Source organism: Aphelocoma coerulescens, unplaced genomic scaffold (genome assembly GCF_041296385.1).
Source record: "Aphelocoma coerulescens isolate FSJ_1873_10779 unplaced genomic scaffold, UR_Acoe_1.0 HiC_scaffold_116, whole genome shotgun sequence".
Lineage (NCBI taxonomy): Eukaryota > Metazoa > Chordata > Aves > Passeriformes > Corvidae > Aphelocoma > Aphelocoma coerulescens.
Window position 1 is genome coordinate 586,383 of NW_027183474.1, and position 19,318 is coordinate 605,700.

Below are 19,318 nucleotides of genomic sequence, written 5' to 3' on the forward strand. Positions count from 1 at the left end.
TATGCCCCAGTCCTATCCAATCCCCTCCCAGTCCCCGCTGCTCCACTCCCAGTCCCTCCCAGTACATCCCAGTTACTCTCTCGTGCCTTCCCAGTCCATCCCAGCGCCCCCCCCAGTACGTCCCAGTCCCTCCCAGCGCCTCCCAGCACATTCCCGTCCCCTCCCAGCCCCTCCCAGTGCCCCCCAGTGCCCTGGCCGCCCCTCCCAGTGCCTCCCAGTCCCTCCCAGTTGCCTCATCCCAACCCCAAACCGCCGCCCCGGTTGCGCCACCGCGGGCGGGGCGGGGGTGGGGGAGGGGCGGGGGTGCCCCTGCGGTTTTTTGGGGGGGGGGGAGGTGGGGGAAGGGCAGCGGCCGGACCCGTCCGGGGAGTGGGGGAGGGGCGCTTTGGGGTGGGGGGAAAAGCGTCACTGCCAAATAGTGAGCCATGGCCCAGCCCTGGGGCGAGGCCTTGCCAAATAGTGAGCCACTGCCCGGCGCGCCGGGCGTGGGGAGTTGCCAAATAGTGAGTCAGAGGGTTGCCAAATAGTGAGCCCCGGCCCAGCCCCGGCCGCGGCATCCCCCACCCCTCCCCCCCTCCCGCGGGGCCCCCCTGCCACATAGTGAGCCATCAGTTCAGCCTATAGAGACCCCCCTGCCAGATTGTGAGCCACTGAATTACCCTATAGGGACCCGCCTGCCACATAGTGAGCTATTGATTCAACCCATAGGGACCTCCCTGCCAGATTGTGAGCCACTCAATTACCCTATAGGGACCCCCCTGCCAGATTTTGAGCCATTAGTTCCGCCTATAGGACCCCCCTGCCACATAGTGAGCCATTGAATTACCCTATAGGGACCCACCTGCCAGATTGTGAGCTGTTGAATTACCCTATAGGGACCCCTGCCACATAGTGAGCCCATTGATATTGCCCTATAGGGACCCCCCTGCCACATTGTGAGCCATTGATTACCCTATACGAACCCTCCTGCCAGATTTTGAGCCATTTGTTCACCCTATACGGACCCCCCTGCCACATAGTGAGCCATTGACTTGCCTTATAGGGACCCCCCTGCCAGATTGTGATCCATTGAATTACCCTATAGGGAGCCACCTGCCACATTGTGAGCTATTGAATTATCCTATAGGGATCCCCCTGCCATATTGTGAGCCATCGGTTCAGCCCATAGGGACCCTCCTGCCACATAGTGAGCCACCTATTCAACCCTTAGGGACCCTCCTGCCAAATACTGAGCCACAGCCCCCCGCCATTGAGCCATACACCCCCTGCCACATAATGAGCCATTGAATTACCCTATAGGGACCCCCTCTGCCAGATTGTGAGCTATGAATTACCCTATAGGGACCCCCCTGCCACATTGTGAGCCATTAGTACACCCTATAGGGACCCCCCCCTTGCCAGATTGTGAGCCATCGATTCGGGCTATAGGGACCCCCCTGCCACATAGTGAGCCACTGAATTACCCTATAGGGACCCCCCTGCCAGATTTTGAGCCATTGGGTCAGGCCATAGGGACCCCCTGCCAAATTTTGAGCCATTCAATCACCCTATAGGGACCCCCCCTGCCAGATTGTGAGCCATTGTCTCGCCCTATAGGGACCCCCCCAGAGCCCCCTCCCTGCCAAATACTGAGCCAGTCCCCCCACCCCATTGAGCCATAGACGTCCTTGCCACATAGTGAGCCATTGAAACGCCCATAGGAACCCCCCTGCCAAATAGTGGGCCATAGACTCGCCCCATAGGGACCCCCCCCCCCACCACGTAGTGGTTTGTACTGGTTTATACTGGGACGGCGCTCAGGGCACTCTGGGACCCACTGGGAGCCACTTTTAGGAATTCTGGGCTTACTGGTGTGTACTGGTTTATACTGGGAGGGGGCTTGGGACCCACTGGGAACGACTTTTGGGTGGTTCGGGGCTTACTGGTTTATACTGGTTCATACTGGGAGGGAATTCCTGAGGCTCTGGGACCCACTGGGAACGATTTGGGGTGGTTCCGTGCTTACTGGTTTATACTGGTTTAGACTGGGGGAAGGTTCTGGGCGGAGTGCCACATAGTGAGCCATTGCCGCGCCCATAGCTCCCCTCCTGCCAAATAGTGAGCCAGGTGAGGCCGGAGGGGGCGTGGCCTGAGCGGGCCCCGCCCCTTCCCCCGCCGGCCCCGCCCCTTTCCCCGCTCTGCCGGCACTGGGAGTTACTGGGAGCAACTGGGAGCACCCGGAGAGGTACTGGGGGCACTGGGAGAGCTGGGAGGGCGAACTGGGGGGACTGGGAGCGCTGGGAGGGCAAACTGGGCGAACTGGGAGGACTGGGAGGGGCAAATGGGGTGACTGGGAGGACTGGGGGGGGGACTGGAAGCACTGGGAGGGGGAACTGGGCGGACTGGGAGCACTGGGGGGTGACTGGGAGCGCTGGGAGGGGGTTACTGGGAGGACTGGGAGCGCTGGGAGGGGGTTACTGGGAGCACTGGGAGCGCTGGGAGGGGGAACTGGAAGGACTGGGGGGTGACTGGGCAAACTGGGAAGGGGTTACTGGGCGAAATGGGGCTACTGGGAGCACGGGGAAGGAGTTACTGGGCGAACTGGGAGCACTGGGAGGGAGTTACTGGTCAGACTGGGAGTACTGGGAGCACTGGGAGGGGGTTACTGGTCCGACTGGGAGCACTGGGAGGGGGTTACTGATTAGACTGGGAGTACTGGGAGCACTGGGAGGGGAAACTGGGATGACTGGGAAGGTCTGGAGAACCATGGGGGGGGTACTGGGAGCACTGGGAAGGGGTTACTGGGCGAACTGGGAGCACTGGGAGGGGCTTACTGGTCAAACTGGGAGTACTGGGAGCACTGGGAGGGGGTTACTGGTCAAACTGGGAGCACTGGGAGGGGTCACTGGGGCTGCCGGAAGCGGCCGGGAGGGGAACTGGAAGCACTGGGAGCACTGGGAGGGGTTACTGGGCAAACTGGGAGCTCTGGGAGGGGTTACTGGGCAAACTGGGAGCTCTGGGAGGGGTTACTGGGGGGGCACTGGGAGCACTGGGAGGGGTTTACTGGGAGCACTGGGAGCACTGGGGGGCGCTGGGAGCTCGGGGGGGGGGTTACTGGGAGAACTGGGAGGGAGGCGAGGGGGGAACTGGGTGAACTGGGGGAACTGGTCTGGCGGGGGAGGAGCTGCTGGGGCAGGCCCGGCCCGGGGGGACTGGGAGGGACTGGGAGGGACTGGGAGGGAACTGGGAGCACTGGGAGCGGCTTCCGGGGCCGCACTGGGAGGCCGGGAGGGGTTACTGGTCCATACTGGGAAGGATTGGGCAATACTGGGAAGGACTGGAGGGTCACTGGTCCATACTGGTCCATATTGGGAGCGCTGGGAGGGGTCACTGGTCCATACTGGTCCATACTGGTCCATACTGGTCCATACTGGTCCATACTGGGAGCGCTGGGAGGGGTCACTGGTCCATACTGGTCCATACTGGTCCATACTGGGAGCACTGGGAGGCATCACTGGTCCATACTGGGAGCACTGGGAGGGGTCACTGGTCCATACTGGTCCATACTGGGAGCGCTGGGAGGGGTCACTGGTCCATACTGGTCCATACTGGTCCATACTGGGAGCACTGGGAGTGGTCACTGGTCCATACTGGGAGCACTGGGAGGGGTCACTGGTCCATACTGGTCCATACTGGGAGCACTGGGAGGGGTCACTGGTCCATACTGGTCCATACTGGTCCATACTGGGAGCGCTGGGAGGGGTCACTGGTCCATACTGGGAGCGCTGGGAGGGGTCACTGGTCCATACTGGTCCATACTGGTCCATACTGGGAGCGCTGGGAGGGGTCACTGGTCCATACTGGGAGCACTGGGAGGGGTCACTGGTCCATACTGGTCCATACTGGTCCATTCTGGGAGCGCTGGGAGGGGTCACTGGTCCATACTGGGAGCACTGGGAGGGGTCACTGGTCCATACTGGTCCATACTGGGAGCGCTGGGAGGGGTCACTGGTCCATACTGGTCCATACTGGGAGGAGTCCCCAAGGACCCGCTGTAGCTCCTAATGGGTGGCAGGGACCCTGTACTGGTTTATACTGGTTTGTACTGGGTTTTACTGGGTTTTACTGGTTTTTACTGGTTTAGACTGGTTTAAACTGATCCAAACTGGCTCAAACTGGTCCATGCTGGTCCAGACTGGTTTTTACTGGTTTCTACTGGTTTTTACTGGTTTCTACTGCTTTTTACTGGTTCATATTGGTTTAGACTGGTCTGTACTGGTCCCTACTGGTCCAAACTGGTCCCTACTGGTCCATACTGGTCCATACTGGTTTTTACTGATCCGTACCAGTCTATACTGGTCCAAACCGGTCCATAGTGGTCCATACTGGTGTAAACTGGTCCTAATGGGTGGCAGAAAACCTATACTGGTTTTTACTGGTCCATACTGGTTTATACTGGTTTAGACGGGTCTAAACTGGTCCAAACTGGTCCCTACCGGTCCATACTGTTCCCTACCGGTCCATACTGGTTTATACTGGTCCATACTGGAAGGAGTCCCCAAGGACCCGTTAATGGTCCTAATGGAGGACAGAGACCCCATACTGGTTTCTACTGGTTTAGACAGGTCTGAACTGATCCAAACTGGTCCATATTGGCCCATACTGGTCCAAACTGGTCCATACTGGGAGCACTGGGAGGGGTCACTGGTCCATACTGGTCCATACTGGTCCATACTGGTCCATATTGGGAGCACTGGGAGGCGTCACTGGTCCAAACTGGGAGCACTGGGAGAGGTCACTGGTCCATACTGGTCCATACTGGGAGCACTGGGAGTGGTCACTGGTCCATACTGGTCCATACTGGTCCATACTGGGAGCACTGGGAGGGGTCACGGATCCACACTGGGAGTGCTGGGAGTGGTCACTGGTCCATACTGGTCCATACTGGGAGCACTGGGGAGTGGTCACTGGTCCATACTGGGAGCACTGGGAGGGGTCCCTGGTCCATACTGGTCCATACTGGGAGCACTGGAGGGGTCACTGGTCCATACTGGTCCATACTGGTCCATACTGGTCCATACTGGGAGCACTGGGGAGTGGTCACTGGTCCATACTGGGAGCACTGGGAGGGGTCACTGGTCCATACTGGTCCATACTGGGAGCACTGGGAGGGGTCAGTGGTCCATACTGGTCCATACTGGGAGTGCTGGGAGTGGTCACTGGTCCATACTGGTCCATACTGGGAGCACTGGGAGGGGTCACTGGTCCATACTGGTCCGTACTGGTCCAAACTGGGAGCCCTTGGAGGGGTCACTGGTCCATACTGGTCCATACTGGGAGCACTGGAGGGGTCACTGGTCCATAGTGGTCCATACTGGTCCATACTGGTCCATACTGGTCCATACTGGGAGCACTGGGAGGGGTCACTGGTCCATACTGGTCCATACTGGTCCATACTGGGAGCACTGGGAGGGGTCACTGGTCCATACTGGTCCATACTGGTCCATACTGGTCCATACTGGGAGCACTGGGAGGGGTCACTGGTCCATACTGGTCCATACTGGTCCATACTGGGAGCACTGGGAGGGGTCACTGGTCCATACTGGTCCATACTGGGAGCACTGGGGAGTGGTCACTGGTCCATACTGGGAGCACTGGGAGGGGTCACTGGTCCATACTGGTCCATACTGGGAGCACTGGGAGGGGTCACTGGTCCATACTGGGAGCCCTGGGAGTGGTCACTGGTCGATACTGGTCCATACTGGGAGCGCTGGGAGGGTTCACTGGTCCATACTGGTCCATACTGGGAGCACTGGGAGGGGTCACTGGTCCATACCGGTCCATACTGGTCCATACTGGGAGCCCTGCCAGGGGTCACTGGTCCATACTGGTCCATACTGGTCCATACTGGGAGGAGTCCCCAAGGATCTGCTTTAGGACTTAATGGGTGGCAGAGACCCCATACTGGTTTATACTGGTTTATACTGGTCTATACTGGTCTATGCTGGTCTATACTGGTCCATACTGGTCCATACTGGTCCATGCTGGTCCATACTGGTCCGTACTGGTCCATACTGGGAGGACTCCTGAAGGACCCACTATAGCTCCTAGTGGGTGGCAGAGACCCCATCCTGGTTTATACTGGTCCATACTGGTTTACACTGGTTTAGACCGGTCTGTACTGATCCATACTGGTCCATACTGGTCTGTACTGGTCTTACTGGTCCATGCTGGGAGGAGTCCCCAAGGACCCGCTGTAGGTCCTAATGGGTGGCAGAGACCCCATACTGGTTTATACTGGTTTTTACTGGTCCATACTGGCTTATACTGGTCTATGCTGGTCTAGACCGGTCCATACTGGTCCGTACTGGTCCATACTGGTTCAAACTGGTCCATACTGGTCCAGACTGGTTTTTACTGGTTTCCGCTGGTTTCTACTGTTTTTTACTGGTTTTTACTGGTTTTTACTGGTTTTTACTGGTCCGTACTGGTCCGTACTGGTCCAGACTGGTCCATACAGGTTCATACTGGTCCCTACTGATCCAAACTGGTCCATACTGGTCCGTTCTGGTCCATACTGGGAGGAGTCCTCACGGATCTGCTGTAGGTCCTAATGGGGGGCAGAGACCCTGTACTGGTTTATACTGGTTTATACTGGTCCAGACTGGTTTAGACCGGTCTAAACTGATCCAAACTGGTCCATACTGGTTCCTACTGGTCCATACCGGTCCGTACCGGTCCATACTGGTCCATACTGGGAGGAGTCCCCAAGGACCCGCTGTAGCTCCTAATGGGGGATGGAGACCCCATACTGGTTTATACTGGTTTAGACTGGTTTATACTGGTTTAGATTGGTTCATACTGGTTCATACTGGTTTCTACTGGTTTAGACTGGTCTAAACTGATCCAAAGTGATCCAGATTGGCCCATACTGGTCCATACTGGTTTATACTGGTCCATACTGGAAGGAGTCCCCAGGGATCTGCTATAGAACTTAATGGGTGGCAGAGACTCCATACTGGTTTAGACTGGTTTATACTGGTCTATGCTGGTCTGTACTGGTCCATATTGGTATATACTGGTCCATACTGGTCCGAACTGGTCCATACTGGTCCATACTGGGAGGACTCCCAAAGGACCCACTATAGGTCTTAACGGGTGGCAGGGACCCCATCCTGGTTTATACTGGTCCATACTGGTCCATACTGGTTTATACTGGGTTAGACTGGCCCGTACTTGCCCATACTGGTTTATACTGGTCTGTACTTGTCCATACTGGTCCATACTGGTCCATACTGGTCCATACTGGGAGGAGTCCCCAAGGACCCGCTGTAGCTCCTAATGGGGGGTGGATACCCTGTACTGGTTTAGACTGGTTTAGACTGGTTTAGACTGGTTTAGACTGGTTTAGACTGGTCTGTACTGATCCAAACTGGTCCGTACTGGTCCATACTGGTCCCTACTGGTCCATACTGGTACAAACTGGTTTTTACTGGTTTCTAGTGGTTTCTACTGGTTTTTACTGGTTTATACTGGTTTAGACTGGTCCGTACTGGTCCAGACTGGTCCAAACTGGTCCATACTGGTCCATACTGGGAGGAGTCCCCAAGGATCTGCTTTAGGACTTAATGGGTGGCAGAGACCCCATACTGGTTTTTACTGGTTTAGACTGGTTTAGACTGGTCTGTACCAGTCCATACTGGTTTATACTGGTCTATACTGGTCTGTACTGGTCCATACTGGGAGGAGTCTCGAAGGACCCACTATAGGTCCTAATGGGTGGCAGGGACCCCATATTGGTTTATACTGGTCCATACTGGTTTATACTGCTCCATACTGGTTTATACTGGTTTAGGCCCGTCTGTACTGGTCCATACTGGTCCATACTGGCTTATACTGGTCTATGCTGGTCTAGACCGGTCCATACTGGTCCATACTGGTCTGTACTGGTCCAAACTGGTCCAGACTGGTTTTTACTGGTTTCCGCTGGTTTCTACTGGTTTTTACTGGTTTTTACTGGTTTATTCTGGTTTTTACTGGTCTGTACTGGTCCAGACTGATCCAAACTGGTCCATACCGGTCCATACTGGTCCAAACTGGGAGGAGTCCTCACGGATCTGCTGTAGATCCTAATGGGGGGCAGAGACCCTGTACTGGTTTATACTGGTTTCTACTGGTTTATACTGGTCCAGACTGGTTTAGACTGGTCTAAACTGATCCAGACTGATCCAAACTGGTCCCTACTGGTTCATACTGGTCCATACTGGTCCCTACTGGTCCAAACTGGTCCATACTGGTCCATACTGGGCGGACTCCTGAAGGACCCACTATAGGTCCTAGTGGGTGGCAGAGACCCCATACTGGTTTATACTGGTCCATACTGGTTTCTGCTGGTTTCTACTGGTCCATACTGGTTTATACTAGTTTAGACCGGTCTGTACTGATCCATACTGGTCCAAACTGGTCCGTACTGGTCCATACTGGAAGGAGTCCCCAAGGATCTGCTATAGAACTTAATGGGTAGCAGAGACCTCATACTGGTTTATACTGGTTTATACTGGCTTATACTGGTTTATACTGGTCCATACTGGTATATACTGGTCCATACTGGTCCAAACTGGTCCATACTGGTCCATACTGGTCCATACTGGGAGGACTCCCGAAGGACCCACTATAGCTCCTAATGGGTGGCAGGGACCCCATACTGGTTTATACTGGTCCATACTGGTTTCTACTGGTTTCTACTGGGTTAGACTGGTCTGTACTTATCCGTACTGGTCCATACTGGTCCATACTGATTCATATTGGTTCACACTGGTCCCTACCGGTCATAACTGGTCCATACTGGTTTATACTGGTCCATACTGGGAGGAGTCCCCAGGGATCTGCTATAGAACTTAATGGGTGGCAGAGACCCCATACTGGTTTATACTGGTTCACACTGGTCCATACTGGTATATACTGGTCCCTACTGGTCTGTACTGGTCCACACTGATCCATGCTGGTCCATACTGGTCCATGCTGGTCTGTACTGGTCCGTACTGGTCCATACTGGGAGGACTCCCGAAGGACCCACTATAGCTCCTAATGGGTGGCAAGGACCCCATCCTGGTTTCTACTGGTCCATACTGGTTTCTACTGGTTTAGACTGCTTTAGACTGCTTTATACTGCTCCCTACTGGTCCAAACTGGTCCATACTGGTTTATACTGGTCCATACTGGAAGGAGTCCCCAGGGATGTGTTTTAGGACTTAATGGGTGGCAGAGACCCCATACTGGCTTATACTGGTTTATACTGGTTCATACTGGTCCATACTGGTATATACTGGTCCATACTGGTCTGTACTGGTCCATACTGGTCCATACTGGGAGGAGTCCCGAAGGACCCACTATAGCTCCTAATGGGTGGCAGGGACCCCATCCTGGTTTCTACTGGTCCGTACTGGTTTCTACTGGTTTCTACTGGTCTAGGCCGGTCTGTACTGATCCATACTGGTCCATACTGGGAGGACTCCCGAAGGACCCACTATAGGTCTTAACGGGTGGCAGAGACCCCATCCTGGTTTATACTGGTCCATACTGGTTTATCCTGGTTTCTACTGGGTTAGACCAGTCTGTACTGATCCAAACTGATCCATACTGGTTTCTACTGGTTTATACTGGTCCAAACTGGTCCAAACTGGTCCATACTGGCCCATACTGGAAGGAGTCCCCAAGGATCTGCTATAGAACTTAATGGGTGGCAGAGACCCCATCCTGGTTTCTACTGGTCCATACTGGTTTATACTGGGTTAGACCGGTCTGTACTGATCCAAACGGATCCATACTGGTTTATACTGGTTTATATTGCTCCATACTGGTCCAAACTGGCCCATACTGGTCCATACTGGGAGGACTCCTGAAGGACCCACTATAGCTCCTAATGGGTGGCAAGGACCCCATCCTGGTTTCTACTGGTCCATACTGGTTTCTACTGGTTTAGACTGCTTTATACTGCTCCCTACTGGTCCAAACTGGTCCATACTGGTTTATACTGGTCCATACTGGAAGGAGTCCCCAAGGATGTGTTTTAGGACTTAATGGGTGGCAGAGACCCCATACTGGCTTATACTGGTTTATACTGGTTCATACTGGTCCATACTGGTATATACTGGTCCATACTGGTCTGTACTGGTCCATACTGGTCCATACTGGGAGGAGTCCCGAAGGACCCACTATAGCTCCTAATGGGTGGCAGGGACCCCATCCTGGTTTCTACTGGTCCGTACTGGTTTCTACTGGTTTCTACTGGGTTAGACTGGTCTGTACTGATCCAAACTGATCCATACTGGTTTGTACTAGTCCATACTGGTCCAAACTGGTCCATACTGGTCCATACTGGGAGGACTCCCGAACGACCCACTATAGCTCCTAATGGGTGGCAGGGAGCCCATACTGGTTTCTACTGGTCCATACTGGGAGGACTCCCGAAGGACCCACTATAGCTCCTAATGGGTGGCAGGGAGCCCATACTGGTTTCTACTGGTCCATACTGGGAGGACTCCCGAACGACCCACTATAGCTCCTAATGGGTGGCAGGGACCCCATCCTGGTTTCTACTGGTCCATACTGGTTTCTACTGGTTTAGACTGCTTTATACTGCTTTATACTGCTCCCTACTGGTCCAAACTGGTCCATACTGGTTTATACTGGTCCATACTGGAAGGAGTCCCCAAGGATGTGTTTTAGGACTTAATGGGTGGCAGAGACCCCATACTGGCTTATACTGGTTTATACTGGTTCATACTGGTCCATACTGGTATATACTGGTCCATACTGGTCTGTACTGGTCCATACTGGTCTGTACTGGTCCATACTGGGAGGAGTCCCGAAGGACCCACTATAGGTCTTAACGGGTGGCAGAGACCCCATCCTGGTTTATACTGGTTTCTACTGGTTTCTACTGGTTTCTACTGGGTTAGACTGGTCTGTACTGATCCAAACTGATCCATACTGGTTTATACTGGTCCATACTGGTCCATACTGGGAGGACTCCCGAAGGACCCACTATAGCTCCTAATGGGTGGCAGGGACCCCATCCTGGTTTCTACTGGTCCATACTGGTTTCTACTGGGTTAGACCGCTCTGTACTGATCCAAACTGATCCATACTGGTCCATACTGGTCCAAACTGGTCCAAACTGGTCCATACTGGTCCATACTGGAAGGAGTCCCTAAGGATCTGCTATAGAACTTAATGGGTGGCAGAGACCCCATCCTGGTTTCTACTGGTCCATACTGGTTTCTACTGGGTTAGACCGGTCTGTACTGATCCAAACTGATCCATACTGGTTTATACTGGTTTATATTGCTCCATACTGGTCCAAACTGGCCCATACTGGGAGGACTCCCGAAGGACCCACTATAGCTCCTAATGGGTGGCAGGAACCCCATCGTGGTTTCTACTGGTCCATACTGGTTTCTACTGGTTTCTACTGGGTTAGACCGGTCTGTACTGATCCAAACTGATCCATACTGGTCCATACTGGTCCATACTGGTCCATACTGGTGTCTCCCCCCTTCTCTTTCCAGGCCATGCCGGACCCCGACCCCCGGCGGGACCCGGGGCGCTTCGCCTCCGTGCGCCACCAGGGGGCGCCGTCGCGGCGCGGGGTGTGGCGCCGCCTAGCGGGCGGCTGCTGCGGCTGCTGCGGGAACCGGGAGCGGAACCGGGAATGGGAACCGATCCCGGGGGAGCTGCCGGGCCGGAGAGCGCCGCAGCCGCTGCGGCCGGGTGGGACAGGCTTTGGGGCCAAAAAGGGCGGGTTCGGGCAAAAACAGGGGGCCGGGAAATGGGGGGGAAAGGGGGGATTTGGGGAAAAAAAAATTGGGATTTTGGGGGAAAAAAACATCCTGGGATTTTGGGAGAAAAAGGGGGGATTTGGGGGAAAAAATGGGATTTTGGGGGGGAAAATGTAGCCGGGGTTTTGGGGGGAAAAAGGGGGGAGTTGGGGAAAAAAATGGGATTTTTGGGGGGAAAATATACTGGGGGTTTTGGGGAGAAAAAGGGGGAATTTGGGCAAAAACATGGAGCCGGGAAATGGGGGGAGATGGGGGGGAAAGGGGGAAAAAATGGAGCCGGGAAATGGGGGGGAATGGGGGGAAAAAGGGGGAATTTGGGGAAAAAAATGGGATTTTGGGGGGGAAAAATATACCGGGGGTTTTGGGGGGAAAAAGGGGGAATTTGGGCAAAAACATGGAGCCGGGAAATGGAGGGGAAAGGGGGGGAAAAGGGGGAAAAAATCCGGGATTTGGGGGGGAAATGTACCCGGGGTTTGGGGGAAAAGGGGGGGATTTGGGGAAAAAAAAATTGGGATTTTGGGGAAAAAAAAACATCCTGGGATTTTGGGGGAAAAAGGGCGGATTTGGGGGAAAAAATGGGATTTTGGGTGGGAAAATATACCGGGGTTTTGGGGCCAAAAAGGGCGGGTTCGGGCAAAAACAGGGAGCTGGGAAATGGAGGGAATGGGGGGGAAAAGGGGGAAAAAATCCGGGATTTTTGGGGGGAAATGTACCCGGGGTTTTGGGGGAAAAAGGGGGGATTTGGGGAAAAAAAAAGGGATTTTGGGGGGGAAAATATACCGGGGGTTTTGGGGGGAAAAAGGGGGAAATTGGGCAAAAACATGGAGCTGGGAAATGGGGGGGAAAGGGGGGAAAGGGGGAAAAAATCCGGGATTTTGGGGGGAAAATGTACCCGGGGTTTTGGGGGAAAAGGGGGGGATTTGGGGAAAAAAAAAATGGGATTTTTAGGGAAAAAACATCCTGGGATGTTGGGGGGAAAAGGGGGGGATTTGGGCAAAAACATGGACACGGGAAATAGGGGGAGATAGGGGGGGAAAAGGGGGAAAAAATCCGGGATCTGGGGGGAAAAATATATTGGGGTTTTGGGGGGAAAAAGGGGGGATTTGGCTAAAAAATCCGGGATTTTGGGGAAAAAAACATCCTGGGATTTTGGGGGGAAAAGGGGGGATTTGGGGAAAAAAAATGGGATTTTGGGTGGGAAAATATACCAGGGTTTTGGGGCCAAAAAGGGCGGATTCGGGCAAAAACATGGAGCCGGGAAATGGGGGGAGATGGGGGGGAAAAGGGGGAAAAAATCCGGGATTTTGGGGAAAAAATATACCGGGGGTTTGGGGGGAAATGGGGGGAAAAAGGGGGAATTTGGGGAAAAAAATGGGATTTTGGGGGGGGAAATATACCGGGGGTTTTGGGGGGAAAAAGGGGGAATTTGGGCAAACAGGGAGCCGGGAAATGGGGAGAAATGGGGGGGAAAGGGGGAAAAAATCCGGGATTTAGGGGGAAAATGTACCCGGGGGTTTGGGGGAAAAGGGGGGATTTGGGCAAAAAAAAATTGGGATTTTGGGGAAAAAAAACATCCTGGGATTTTGGGGGAAAAAGGGCGGATTTGGGGGAAAAAATGGGATTTTAGGTGGGAAAATATACCCGGGGGTTTTGGGGCCAAAAAGAGCGGATTCGGGCAAAAACATGGAGCCGGGAAATGGGGGGAGATGGGGGGGAAAAGGGGGAAAAAATCCGGGATTTTGGGGGGGAAATGTACCCGGGGTTTTGGGGGAAAAAGGGGGGATTTGGGCAAAAACATGGAGCCGGGAAATGGGGGAGGGAAAGGGGGAGAAAAGGGGGAAAAATGGTGCCGGGAAATGGGGGGGAATGGGGGGAAAAGGGGGGATTTGGGGAAAAAAATGGGATTTTGGGGGGGAAAATATACCGGGGGTTTTGGGGGGAAAAAGGGGGAAATTGGGCAAAAACATGGAGCCGGGAAATGGGGGGAGATGGGGGGAAAAGGGGGGATTTGGGGAAAAAAATGGGATTTTGGGGGGGAAAATGTAGCCGGGGGTTTGGGGGGAAAAAGGGCGGATTTGAGGAAAAGAATGGACCCGGGGGCTTGGAGAGAAAAGGGGGAATTTGGGGGAAAAAGTGGGATTTTGGGGAAAAAAAATCCTAGGATTTTGGGGAGAAAAAGGGGGAATTTGGGTAAAAAAAAATACGGGGTTTTGGGGAAGAAATATACCGGGGGTTTGGGGGGAAAAAGGGGGGATTTTGGGAAAAAATGGGATTTTGGGGGGAAAAAATGTATCCGGGATTTTGGGGGGAAAAAGGGGGAATTTGGGTAAAAAAGAATCCTCGGGTTTTGGGGAGAAAAAGAGGGAATTTGGGTAAAAAAATAATACCGGGGGTTTGGAGAGAAAAGGGGGAATTTGGGGGAAAAAGTGGGATTTTGGGGAAAAAAAAATCCTAGGATTTTGGGGAGAAAAAGGGGGAATTTGGGTAAAAAAAAATACGGGATTTTGGGGAAAAAAACATCCCCGGGGTTTGGGGGGAAAAAGGGGAATTTGGGTAAAGAAATTCCCGAGATTTGGGGGATTTGGGGGGATTTTGGGGAATTTGGGGGAATTTGGGGGGGATTTCGGTGTTTGGGGGGAAAATGGGGATTTTGGGGGGGATTTTGGGTGGATTTGGGGGAATTTGGGGGGATTTTGGGTGGGAAAATGGGGATTTGGGGGGATTTTGGGTGGATTTGGGGAGATTTTGGAGAATTTTTTGGGGAAAAATGGGGATTTGGGGGGAATTTTGGGGGGTTTTGGGTGGATTTGGGGGATTTTGGGGAATTTTGGGGGATTTGGGGTGGATTTGGGGGAATTTTGGAGAATTTTGGGGGGATTTGGGGGATTTTGGGGGATTTTGGGTGGATTTGGGGAGATTTTGGGGGATTTTGGGTGGATTTTGGGGAATTTTGGGGGATTTTGGGTGGATTTGGGGGAACTTTGGGGGAATTTGGGGGATTTTGGGGTGGATTTGTGGGATTTTGGGGGGTTGGGGAATTTTGGGTGGATTTTGGGGAATTTTTGGAGGATTTGGGGGGGATTTTGGGGGGATTTTGGGTGGAAATTGGGGATTTTGGGGGAAAATCCCGGGATTTTGGGGCTCATGGGGGGGAAATTTGGGATTCTTGGGGCCAAAGTTCCAAAAAGCGGCACTTTGGGGGCCAAAAACGGCCCCAAAATCACCAATTCTGAGCCCAAAAATTCCCATTTGGGGCCGAAAACGCCATTTTGGGGTGAAAAGTGCCGATTTTGGGTCCGAAACGTTCCGAAAGTGCCGTTTTGGGGGCCAAAATTCCCTGATCGGGGCAAAAATCCCCCCAAAATTCCACGGGAACGGGAATTTGGGGTGAAAAAAGCCAAATTTGGGGCCAAAATCGGGCGTTTGTAGGGCGGGAAAAGTTCCTTTTTTTGGGGTGAAAAATCCCAGTTTGGGAGGAAAAATTCCCATTTTGGCGGCAAAAAATGGCCCAAAAGTTCCGGTTTTGGCCCAAAATTCTGATTTTGGCTCCCAAAATCACCGGATTTGGGTCCGAGAGGGTCCAAAACGTCAATTTTGGGGTGTAAAAGTCGCATTTTGGGTCCTAAATGACCAAAAATGGTCCAAAATGGCCAAAATTTTCCATTTAAGGTCTCCAGTTCCCGATCCAGCCCCAAAAACGCCCCCAAATCCCCATTTTTGGTCTCAAAATGCCATTTTTGGGGGAGAAATGAGTCAGTTTGGGGTTAAAATGCCGGTTTTTGGTTAAAAAGCGCCATTTTGGGCCATAAAATCTCGGTTTCGGTCGAAAATTCCCATTTTGGGGGCCAAAAGTTCCATTTTTGTCCAAAAATTCTGATTTTTGCACCTGAAATCACCAAAATCGGGTCCAAAAGGGTCCAAAACGCCCATTTTGGGGTGTAAAATTCCCATTTTGGGTCAAAAATGGCCAGAAATGGTCAAAAATGACAAAAAATGGCCAAAAATGGTCCAAAACGGCAGAAAAAATTCCCATTTTGGGGTCCAAAAGTTCCATTTTCGTCCAAATATTCTGATTGTGGACCCCAAAATTGGCGGATTTGGGTCCAAAAGTGTCCAAAACGTCCATCTTGGGGTCTAAAAGTCCCATTTTGGGTCCGAAATGGCCAAAAATGGTCCAAACCGGCCGAAAATTCCCATTTTGGGGGCAAAAGTTCCATTTTTGTCCAAAAATTCTGATTTTGGCACCTGAAATCACCAAATTTGGGTCCAAAAGGGTCCAAAACGTCCGTTTTGGGGTGTAAAATTCCCATTTTGGGTCAAAAATGGCTAAAAGGGGTCAAAAATAACAAAAAATGGTCCAAAATGGCAGAAAATTCCCATTTTGGGGTCCAAAAGTTCAATTTTCGTCCAAATATTCTGATTTTGGACCCCAAAATTGGCGGATTTGGGTCCAAAAGCGTCCAAAACGTCCATTTTGGGGTGTAAAATCCCATTTTGGGGTAAAAATGACCAAAAATGGTCCAAAAATGGCCAAAAATGGTCCAAAAATTGCCAAAAAGTTCTCATTTTGGGCTCCAAAAAGCGCCATTTTGGGGTGTAAAATTCCCATTTTGGGGACCAAAATTTGACCGAAAAATGGTCCAAGATGGCCGAAAATGCCCCAAAATCACCAAAAATGTCCAAAAGTGACCAAAACAGGTCCAAAATGGCCAAAAATGGTCCAAAATAGTCCAAAATTCCCATTTTGGGGGCAAAAAGCACCATTTTGGGGTGTAAAATTCCCATTTTGGGAACAAAAAAATGACCAAAAAATGCTCCAAAAGCGGCCAAAAAGGGTCCCAAAGTGGCCAAAAATGGTCCAAAATGGCCGAAAATTCCCATTTTGGGTGCAAAATGGCCAAAAATGGTCCAAAATGGCTGAAAAATCCCCATTTTGGGGGCGAAAAGCGCCCTTTTGGTGTCCAAAATTTGACGGAAAAATGGTCCAAAAGGCCGAATATGGCCCCAAAATCGCTGAAAATTGTCCAAAAGTGACCAAAAATGGTCCAAAATGGCCAAAAATGGCCCAAAATGGTCCAAAATGGCTGAAAAATTTCTAATTGGGGGCAAAAAGCGCCATTTTGGGGTTCAAAAAGCGCCATTTTGGGGGCCAAAAGATGTCCAAAAAATGCTCCAAAATGGCCGGAAAATTGTCCAAAAGTGACCAAAAATGGTCCAAAAATGACCAAAAATGGTCCAAATTGGCCAAAAATGGTCCAAAATGGCTGAAAAATCCCCATTTTGGGGGCAAAAAGTGCCATTTTGAGGTTCAAAAAGCGCCATTTTGGGGTCCAAAATTTGACCGAAAAATGGTCCAAAATGGCTGAAAATGGCCCCAAAATCGCTGAAAATTGTCCAAAAGTGACCAAAAACGGTCCAAAATGGCCGAAAATTGTCCAAAAGTGGCCCAAAATGGTTCAAAATGGCTGAAAATTCTCATTTTGGGTGCAAAACTGCCAAAAATGGTCCAAAATAGCTGAAAAATTCCCATTTTGGGGGCAAAAAGCGCCATTTTGGGGTTCAAAAAGCGCCATTTTGGGGTTCAAAAAGCGCCATTTTGGGGGCCAAAAGATGACCAAAAATTGTCCAAAAGTGGCCAAAAATGGTCCAAAAATGACCAAAAATGGTCCAAATTGGCCAAAAATGGTCCAAAATGGCTGAAAAATCCCCATTTTGGGGGCAAAAAGTGCCATTTTGAGGTTCAAAAAGCGCCATTTTGGGGTCCAAAAGATGACCAAAAATTGTCCAAAAGTGGCCAAAAATTGTCCAAAAATGACCAAAAATGGTCCAAAAGGGCCCAAAATGGCTGAAAAATCCCCCATTTGGGAGTTCAAAAAGCGCCATTTTGCGGTGTAAAACCTCCCATGTCGGGGACCAAAAAACTGCTACGAAACGGCCGAAAATGCTCCGAAAATGCCCCAAAACGCTCCAAACCCCCCCAAAAAATCCCACTTTCAACCCTCCAATCCCCACCCCCAAAGCCCCCCCCCCAAAATCCCCCATTCCCCCTCCCCCAACCCTCCATTCCCCCCCCCCCCGCGCCGCCGCCATTTTGCCTGCCAAGATGGCCGCCGCCATTTTGCCTGCCAAGATGGCCGCCGGCTTTTTGCCTCCCAAGATGGCCACCGCCATTTTGCCTGCCAAGATGGCCGCCGCCATGCTGCCTCCCAAGATGGCCGCCGCGCTAAGCCCCGCCCCCTCGGGCTGTCCTCGCAGGCCTATTGGCTCCCGTCTGGCTCCGCCCCGGCGCCTCGGCCAATCGCGTGGCTCACCACACGCAGGAGTTCGCGCAGCGCCCCCTGGTGGTGCGGCGGGGGCAGCGGTTCCACGTGGGCGTGGCCTTGCCGCGCCCCCTGGCGGACGGAGACGAGCTCTGCTTCGAGCTCACCCTGGGTGAGGTTTTGGGGCGAAATCCGGGGGTTTTGGGGGTTTTTGGGGGGGTTTGGGGGGGTTTGGGGGGTTTTGGGAAAAAACTTGGGGGGGTTTTGGGGGGGTTTGGGGGGTTTTTGGGGGGGATTTTGGGGGGTTTTTGGGAAAAAACGGATCTTTTGGGGGGGAATTTGGGGGAGGTTTTGGGGGGATTTTGGGGGAAAATCCGGGGGTTTTGGGGTTTTTTGGGGGGGGAATTTTGGGGATTTTGGGGGTTTTGGGGGATTTTTGGGGAATTTTGGGGGGTTTTTGGGGGGAATTGGGGATTTTTGGGGGGGGTTTTTGGGGGGGTTTGGGTGATTTTTGGGGGAGATTTTGGGGGATTTTGGGGGGAATTTGGGATTTTTTGGAGAAAAATCGGGGATTTTGGAGGAAATTTTGGGGATTTGGGGAAAATTTAGGGATTTTTGGGGATTTTGGGGGATTTTTGGGGGGATTTTGGGGGGTTTTGGGGGAAAAAACAGGGATTTTTTGGGGGAATTTGGGGGAGACTTTGGGGGTTTTGGGGGATTTTTGGGGGGATTTTGGGGGGTTTTGGGGAAAAAACGGATTTTTTGGAGGGAATTTGGGGGAGATTTTGGGGGTTTTTGGGGGGAATTTTGGGGGAAAATCCGGGGGTTTGGGGGTTTTGGGGGAAATTTGGGGATTTTGGGGGGATTTTTGGGGAATTTTGGGGGGTTTTTGGGGGGAATTGGGGATTTTTGGGGGAAATTTTGGGGGAGATTTGGGGAGATTTTGGGGGGAATTTGGGGATTTTTGGAGAAAAATCGGGGATTTTGGAGGAAATTTTGGGGATTTGGGGAAAATTTAGGGATTTTTGGGGAAATTTTGGGGATTTTTGGGGGAAATTTGGGGATTTTTGGGGATTTTGGGGGTTTTGGGGGATTTTTGGGGGGGGATTTGGGGGGTTTTTGGGAAAAAACGGATTTTTTGGGGGGGAATTTGGGGGAGATTTTGGGGGTTTTGGGGGGGATTTTGGGGGAAAATCCGGGGGTTTTGGGGTTTTTGGGGTTTTGGGGGAAATTTGGGGA

At 52.2% G+C, this 19,318-nt stretch overlaps 1 protein-coding gene across 1 annotated transcript in view; it reads left to right on the top strand.

Annotated features, from left to right (window-relative positions):
- The first annotated feature begins 2,194 nt into the window (after window positions 1-2,194).
- The window catches only part of TGM1 (transglutaminase 1), a 47,793-nt gene continuing 30,669 nt past the window's right edge, over window positions 2,195-19,318 (top strand). The window contains exons 1-3 of the mRNA XM_068998457.1: window positions 2,195-2,224; window positions 11,550-11,751; window positions 18,075-18,251. Of these exons, the coding sequence (XP_068854558.1) occupies window positions 11,553-11,751; window positions 18,075-18,251 (376 nt within the window). The 5' untranslated portion in view covers window positions 2,195-2,224; window positions 11,550-11,552. The remainder of the gene's footprint in view (window positions 2,225-11,549; window positions 11,752-18,074; window positions 18,252-19,318) is intronic.